Source organism: Clupea harengus, chromosome 3 (assembly GCF_900700415.2).
Source record: "Clupea harengus chromosome 3, Ch_v2.0.2, whole genome shotgun sequence".
Taxonomy (NCBI): domain Eukaryota; kingdom Metazoa; phylum Chordata; class Actinopteri; order Clupeiformes; family Clupeidae; genus Clupea; species Clupea harengus.
The window spans coordinates 23,856,137-23,864,795 of record NC_045154.1 but is presented as its reverse complement, the minus strand read 5'-3'; the positions used below and the strand labels follow the sequence as shown (position 1 = coordinate 23,864,795).

Genomic DNA, 8,659 nt, shown 5'->3' with positions numbered 1-8,659 from the left:
CGTTTCCCCCTTACGACACGTCATTGCCATGCTTTAATATAAACAAGATTATCCTGAAGCCTTCTTTGAGCTGATCACACGTCATCATCTTTGAATAATGTTTATTATATGACGCATGCTTGCCTATAGCGAGAGTTTTCACAACGTTCAAGAAAACACAGACACTGATTATGATTTATCATTTTTCTAGGATTATCATATTTTTAAATCACATTATGACATATACAAACCAGACACAACATTCTATTCTGCGTAGGGTTTAACTGGCTGCCATTTAACAGCCAACATTTTCATTTTTTTAACACACCTTCTACAGTTGCACAAGAGTAGGAATGGAGTAACACAAAATCAGACTAATGTAATTTTGCTGTTTGCTTTTGCAGCGAGCCTCTTAGGCAGCTCCACAGTGAAGAACTGCATCTTGTCCTTCCTCAGGTCCTGCCCCTCACTCTGCTGCAGGTCCAGGTTCAGGTACTTGTTGCTGGCATCATAGAGAGGCCAGTGCACCAGGCCAGGACCATTAGGAGACCTGGAGGACACAGCAAGACCACAGTTCAATTAATAATAATAATAATAATAATAATAATACATCACATTTATAATTGTTGCCACAAATATGAATAGCAATGGTCTTTACATCTGATTGCTATCAGTGAGTAGATAAGAAAAAAAGTCTCTGGGTACCCCCAAATCAACATGTTGAAACACAGTCTGTGAATACCCAGTATTATTATAATATTCACATATTAAGGTACAATAATGTATTGTTATATATAGAATGTATTATTGCAATAGCCCTATACCACTTAATTACACCCCTTAAGACCAAAAAACTGGTTACAGTTTGCATCAGAGTGTAATCAAACTCTTAAGAGAGCATCAAACCTCAAACACAGCATAACAACCAAACAGACAGACCACAGGTAGAAACACTCACCCATTGCGAGCAAAGTTGGCCCAATATGACATAACTGTCCTGCAGAGCTGATTCTCCCCCTCTGTGGTTGAGCCTACAACAGACAGAATGGTGTAGTACAGGTGGACAGGGCACAACCATACTATGTGTTAAAGCCTAATATATTACTATAGTACAATATAGTACTCAATGAAACGACTGTTATTGTCGCTAAGTATAACTGAACTCACATTGTGCTACATATCTTTCCTGTGGTTCTCTCTTTCTGCAGCGACATTAGCTCAGCCATACTGAAGATGTTTGTGTATCCCTGTAAGGTGTTTGCTTTTCTTCTTTCATTCCCTAAGCAGTTCTTTTCACCTCTGTCACTCAGTGAAGTGTATTATGAGATAGATGAAGACAGATGATCTGATCTCTCCTAATTACCTACTGGTAGTTCATGAGGCACTTGAATTCATCATTATTTTGATAAGATCTCATTTTTCCTCCATCTTTTTTTTTGCAGAGAGGTATTCACTGAATACAAATGAAAGGTGCCAGAAAATATTGGACAGAAATGGCCCTTTGTAGATTGCCACAGGGGTAAATAGATCCAGTAGGATTTTATGTTAAATAATTATAATTGCTATTGTACAGGTCTAATTAATTTGATTAAATTAAATTACAGTTTTGTTAAGATTCCCACTATGAACATTTTGATAAGTTTTGCCATTTCTGCTTGCTTGCATTAAGTGAAACTGAATCATTTCTCCGGGTTTAATCTTAACAAAGATGAATGTAGAATATAAACGTACAAAAAAGTCAATGCTCTCAGTGAGTTTAAAACATAATGTGACTATATGGTCAAAAGCTGCACACTTTGAAATCACCAAACACAGTCCATTACATTTGCTCAACATGGCCAGTTCCAAAATGAAACGACTGAAAATTCAGTGATTTCATCTGAGGTCAGGATATACAGTTCGAAGCTGTTGCTGGTTATTGTGTCAACTGGATAATTAAGCCCCTCGTTCCCTGGTGCGCTAGAACACATTTTGACAAACAAAGTAATATGAGTTGTGGTTTACTTGAACCATTCCCAAGCTAAATGACTTGATTGTGCAGCCCGTATCTCCACTGCGCCGCCAGGCTTTTATATAATTGTAGACCAAAGAGGATAAGTACTTACCATTGAGTTTAACGTGTCCATTCCAGAAACAGGCGCCAAACACAAACCCGAGTTCGTCTCCGTGGTCAGCCTTCACAAAGCTGGGTCTGGTGTCCTTATAAATCTCTGGCCTGTGCTGGAACTCATACATGTACACGGGTACACCAGCATCTGTGTGGAGGAGGAGAGGTGACCAGGGGCATATGCGTGACATTCCTGGCTGAGGTGGCAATGGTGGCCCAGGTCTCCTAAGACAACCTATTTCTACAGGATGTTTTTGCACTCTTGACTTTTATGTACATTTAGTGTTTACATTTAGTGGATGTGCATGGTTACACCAGCATCTGGGTGGAAAATTAGGAAGAGTCTGAGAAAAGGAATAGTTTCTTCATTGGTTGACATATTTCCTAATTGCTCAGTGAAGCATCATGCTGGCAAGGTGAAGTGAAAGTGAAATGAAGTGAAACTGGTGACAGCAGACCAATAGACTATCCTGGATGAATGTACTTACTAAATGTACACATATTTATACTGTATTTACAGTGTCTTTATACTGTATGTTCAGATGTTTTAGATAGTCACACTGTTTTCATGTATATTTGCTTCATGTCAGTGTGGTAAAAAAGGATTTACAGAATGACATAAGGCGACTGAGAATCAGGTAGGGATATGAGAGGTGCTGGATGGCTCTATTAGCCTGGGATAACCAGACCCAAATTCACTTTATAAATAGGGTCTGGCCATGTTCCATTGGGTATTGTTTCCAGTCAATGCATCCTAACAGCCATAGACTTCAGGTTAACTAATGGTGCAAGCTGATACATTGGCCTTTACCCAAACCCTGCTGTCCCCTGATAAATAAATGTACAAATTCTTCTTGCTCCGACTTCAATTTTCTTTTTCTTGAACGTTTGTTAGAGTTGCTACTATTTGTATTGCTTCGTCTAGCTCTAGAACTGCCACCATTGTCGTTACTACCATTAGAAGCAAATCCTTCACTTAAACGTCATTGCACTTCATCACAACGTCATGGGCACACCCCCACTGGTCACTGATTGGTCTGCCCTTTTGAGTGGCCTTTTGAGCGATTCATCTTGCAAATATGGTTTCCAGACTATAATCTCAGCAAAAACTGAGCTGAGAGCAATAGGCGAGCAGAGCCAAGCATGGTCTCTACAGGTTTACCTCTGTGATAGTTTGCCACTTTGATTGCTGGTATCACCAGGAACAAATCACCCAGAAGATCAAGGCTAGCATCACGAATGTCCTCTGGTGTCTTGGCATCCTTCAGATACTCATCTACAATTATCTCATTTACTCCAGAGGCCTGAAAAGAATCCATCCATTAGTCATCATGCTCTCATATTTTGGCAATGGTCCATCTGTTTTACTGGGGAAAGGTTTAAAACCATAAATACAAGGCCAAATATCTGCATTAGTACCCAAGGATGAGTCATAAAGATTATGGTTGTATTATGCTTACAGCAGAACATAAACAGAACAGTTATCATAGCATATTAATATTTTTCTACTATGCTTTTGATCTACCAGTCCTTTTGCCGTGACACAGTTATCTTCCTGCATTGGTCAACACTTGTCTCAGAAGATTCCAGATTCATTTTAGAATTTAAGGATATGTTAACAGCCAATCCATTAATACATTATTTGCAGTCAGAGGTGACTTTTACTTTGATCACAAATGACTGATGGTGTATCTCTACAAGTGTTCTTCTTGGTGAAGACTATCATGACAATTAAACAATGACAAATAAAAAATAATTTTAGCTGTTCAAGATCAACAGCATAATTATTATATTCCTCCAGCAGGTGGAGCCCTCCCCTCATGAGATAATGGCAGGATGGTGAAGCTGAGCATAACTGGAGCAAATGAAAGAATACGAGAAGGAGAAACAGAGGGAAGGGATGCGGGCTCACCACTCCTGAAGGAATGAGCCTCCCAAGTGCTCCCGTTATCATCGCCCGGTCAATGTTCTCCAACCCTCCAGGGAAAAAGGCCTGTTCACATTTACATTTAGTCATTTAGCAGACGCTTTTATTCAAAGCGACGTGCAAAGGAGCCAACGCAGGCTATAAACTCAGGCTATAAAATGCCACATATTTGGAAAGACAGCTGTCTTAGTCCACTCAGACTCACCTTAGGTAGTGACCATCCAAACTCATGATTAGTCACGCCTATAAGAATAGGGACTTTCAGGAAGTCTTTGCTGCTTAAAAGCTGTTCAGCCGGGGCTGGCAAGAACTTCCCATCTACAGTGGCACTCGCAGGGATTTTCTGAAAAGACAGGCATGTTACAGATTGGACATAATTTCAATGTATTAGTTAATATATTGAATTATCAACATATGAATATAATTTGAATCATAGTGACAATGTATTAATGTAATGTGATTGACAATGGTAATATAAAGCATATAATTTAATAATAAGACATTCAAGTTCAAGGCAATTTGATATATGATTACCTATTTATAATAATTATATTATTATTGCCAAGGAGATTATGTTTTATTATATAATATAATATTAATTAATAAATAATATATTTGATATATTATTACCTATGCCAAGGAGAGTATGCTTTCATTGTTGCTTTGTCAGCAGGATTACACAAAAACTAGCAGGCCATGTGTCATGTAGCATGGCCCAAGGAAGAACCCATTACATTTTGGAGCGGATCCGGGTTAAGGGTCGGATACAGGAATTTGTTCTCCCTCTGTAACATTGTGAAATGGGGCATTTGGAGGTGGTCTGCCCCACCCCAAGGACCCTTCTAGTTTGTTACATATTTCTTTTGAAGGCAGTTTCCTACAGCTTACCTTTTTCATTACATTAATAAGTTCCTCTTCATTCTTCTGTCTTAGACACTGAACTAGTGCCTCTGTTGAACTGGAGTCACAGTCTGTTACATTGGCCACCATCTTAGTGACAAAGAGAAAGATCATCATCTATGAAAATGGTCTAAACTCAATTCATTCCAAAACATGCAATTGTCTCAAGGCACTTTACAGAGCCCAGGGCTTGATCCACACTTTCATTTTCAAGCACTTTAATTTAAAAGGACAAATAAGAGCGAAGGATTAGCTGGAATTGTTTATGACTCTGTCCGAGCCAATATGATTGATTCCCACTTATAGAGCCAGGACTTATTTTTTTTTGAGTGAACACAAAAAGTCAATAGGTAGAGGACTGTAGAAATAATTTGCTGAATTTGACAAAAAGTGTACTTGTTTCAACAGATAAAATGTTGCACAGCCAGAAAGGCCAGAGCAACTTTGGAGTAAGGCACAAGAACCTAACCTGGGCAAAGACCGCTGGGGTATTGGTGGAATAGCCAGCCACTGTTGCTGATCCACTCTGAAGTACTGCTCGATGAAATAGTCCTTTGGAAAGAGGAGACAGCACCTGTGGAAAGGATGTGGGCCAAGCATGCAAAGTGTGGGTCTCCAAACATTCCATATGTGGATACCTGGTTATTGGGTGATCCGCATTACATCAACATAACATTTTGCTAATGAGAAAAAGTGCAAAACAATGTTTGAATATGCAGTTTATCTGCATTTCTCATTTTCTTGTGAAAAATGGACTGAGCGTTTCATTTTACAAGGAACGAGGTGCTCATCCCTCCTGCCGACTCCCCAGCGATGGTGACAGAGTTGGGGTCTCCTCCGAAGATCCCAATGTTCTGCTGCACCCACTGGAGAGCAGCGATCTGGTCCAGGAGGCCCCAGTTCCCCTGGGCATGTTCGTCTCCAGTGCTTTAAATGACACACACGTGAATCAAAACATTGTTAGTAACTGAAGATTTGACCTTTTCTCCCTTCTTTTGTATTTACAAAATCAACCCTATTAAGCTTCAAAATGCATTTATAAAGAAAAAACAGCAGTTTCCCAAGGAAACACATATAGAGTATTCTTTCCATTTCAGAATCATATTATTATGTGTGTGTGTGTGTGTGTGTGTGTGTGTGTGTGTGTGTGTGTGTGTGTGTGTGTGTGTGTTTGTGTGTGAGGTTCCATGATTATACCTGAAGAATCCCAGGATCCCCAGCCGATACTGAACAATGACCACAACCAAGTTCTCATAGGCTGCCAGGACAGATCCGTCATACTGGGAAGCTGCTCCAAAGAGGTAGGCACCGCCATGAATCCAAACCATGACCTGACGTGAAGGGGATCATAGGTCAGAGGGTTTACCTGTGCATCATCGTGTCGTCTGGCTGCCACTATCCGACCTCTCGTTTGTTCACCTCACACAGTGCAAAGGGCAAAAGAGCTGCAAGCAAATCCCCACTGCTGGGTGATACTCACACTCACACTCACACTCACAATACCATTGAGATATATTTGGTTTACCTCAGATGCCTGTTGAAAACATTGCCTGTGCATGTATGTCTGTTTTTAGTTCTAGTATTTTTATTATTTCTATTTGTTAATGTTATATTTGATTATATATTGGTTGATTAAAGTTGAAGTAGTCCATTCTAGTGTAGATTCTTACTGAAAAAACAGCATGTTTGCCTTGCCCCTCCTGAAGTTTATTTTTCTTGTGTTACTGAGATTCAAATAAACCCATCTTTTGCTATCAGACACCGTGGTTCTCACTTCTCAATCGTTGCGTCTCATCCCTAGACTGGGAGGTAACAGCATGTCGTGGATGGATGTATACTTACATGATGTTCACTTGTAACTTGTATGTGTTATTGCTATTGTTGTGTTGCTTTTCTGTTGTATTGTTTATTGCTGTTTGATTGATTAGTATTGACTCAGTTTACAAACCTCTCAGGTAAGTGTTTGAAACCACTTAACTCATGGACTTACGGGAAGTTTCTCGTCATCTGTGGATTTCGCAGGAGTGTATACATTGAGGTAAAGACAGTCCTCAGAGACCGGTGGAACACTTAACTCCACGCCCAAGTTTTTTGACCACTTTGGTACAACGTCTGGATCTTGCAGACACCTATAATGTAGCAAGGTAATCAAAGGAAGACAAAACAGAGAGTGGAAGAGATAACAGTGCTAAAGGAAATTTGGCCATCTTGCAGTAATGACAAATAATATGAGAGAAGTGTGACAGAGAGAGAACATGGTTGAGAATACGGGCAGTTCTCTGAATTTGGCTCTCTGTATGACATATCTAGTGCTTATATAATATAGCATCCTACTTTGATGCTGTTATTGTAGGAAATTGTCTGAAGCTTGAGCGCTGAGACAGACTCACATGGGCGGCTGCTGCGTGGCGTCTCTCTCTCCCTCCCAGGACTCTGCAGGCTGGGGGGCAGACAGACGCAGGGGGCCCAGAGGGGGTCGGGCAAAGGGGATCCCCAAATACTGCTGCACCTGCTTATCAGAGCCTTTCACAGTCATGGAAGCACCCCGAAGAGACCAATTCTTCACAGACACCACAGGACCCGGAGCTGCAGACCACACAGCAAATCAACGTCGCAATGAAAAAGGGACATCTGCCCAACTATCACCCCAAAAGCGTAGGTAAAAAAAATCACTGTTTCTATGACATTACCCAATCAGTCATAATCATGTTCATAAGTGATGTTAAAGAGAAATAAGCTGCTGAAAGAATATTACTGATTGTTAAGCGGATAAAATGCTCATAGGAATTCAAAAGCAAAATGCAAGATTAAAACTATAGTAACTGGTACTTGCCTGATTGTGATAGTGAAGTTTGAACAATGGACAGTGTTACACACGCATAGACCAGTAATCCTGCCATCATCTCAGCTGGCCAGCTCAAGACTAAGAGACAGAGGGGCTGCCTTTCTCTCTCTCTCTCTCTCTCTCTCTCTCTCTCTCTCTCTCTCTCTCTCTCTCTCACACACACACACACACACACACACACACACACACAAACTCTACCAAATCCTGTCCCCAGTGCACTCTCACTCATAGAGAACAAACATGGCCAACAACCCAGCACACACACAGGACCAGGCACACACACACACACACACACACACACACACACACACACACACACACACACACACACACACACACACACACACACACACACACACACACACACACACACACACACATACACACACACACAAACACACACATACGAACACACACATACACACACACAGGAGCGAAGTTGAAAGATTCCAGTACTGTTCATTGTGGAATCAGTCGATGCAGCCATATCAGTGGAGCATTACTGTATAATAGTCAGGTGGAATGCAGCATCAGGAGACGAGGAAACAAAGAGAAGCTTGTTTGGGGGAGACCAGGTGTGAAGGAGAGCTTTCTGCTTTCTGTCAGGACGGAGCACCGGAGAGCACACCGGAGGCTGTCCAAAGTTCCCCGTGGATGAAGAGTTGGATGTTGTATTGATGCAACACATCTTAGCAGGGGCAGCTTTACTGATCTGGGGGCCTAAGGAGACCATAGAAGTGGATTGGAACACGCACATTTTCTATTCCTATGTGTGTAAAAGCTTTACTTATTGATTCTCTGCACTTATATATATATATATACATATATATGTATTAAAAGTAATAAAAAAATGACTCAATCATTAATACAAATCTATAACTGTAAATGGGGGACTGTTCTC

At 40.7% G+C, this 8,659-nt stretch overlaps 1 protein-coding gene across 1 annotated transcript; it reads right to left on the bottom strand.

The window, feature by feature from the left end:
• Positions 1 to 168: 168 nt before the first annotated feature.
• Positions 169 to 7,873, bottom strand: LOC105904675 (carboxylesterase 5A-like). Its single transcript, XM_012832579.3, has 13 exons — positions 7,747 to 7,873; positions 7,304 to 7,499; positions 6,904 to 7,042; positions 6,111 to 6,244; positions 5,687 to 5,840; positions 5,383 to 5,487; positions 4,902 to 5,003; positions 4,219 to 4,356; positions 3,999 to 4,079; positions 3,249 to 3,390; positions 2,085 to 2,234; positions 938 to 1,010; positions 169 to 529 (listed from the first exon to the last, which is right to left on the bottom strand). Exons 1-13 carry the CDS (start codon positions 7,814 to 7,816, stop codon positions 349 to 351), a joined length of 1,665 nt encoding a protein of 554 aa, XP_012688033.2. The 5' UTR covers positions 7,817 to 7,873; the 3' UTR covers positions 169 to 348.
• Positions 7,874 to 8,659: the final 786 nt, after the last annotated feature.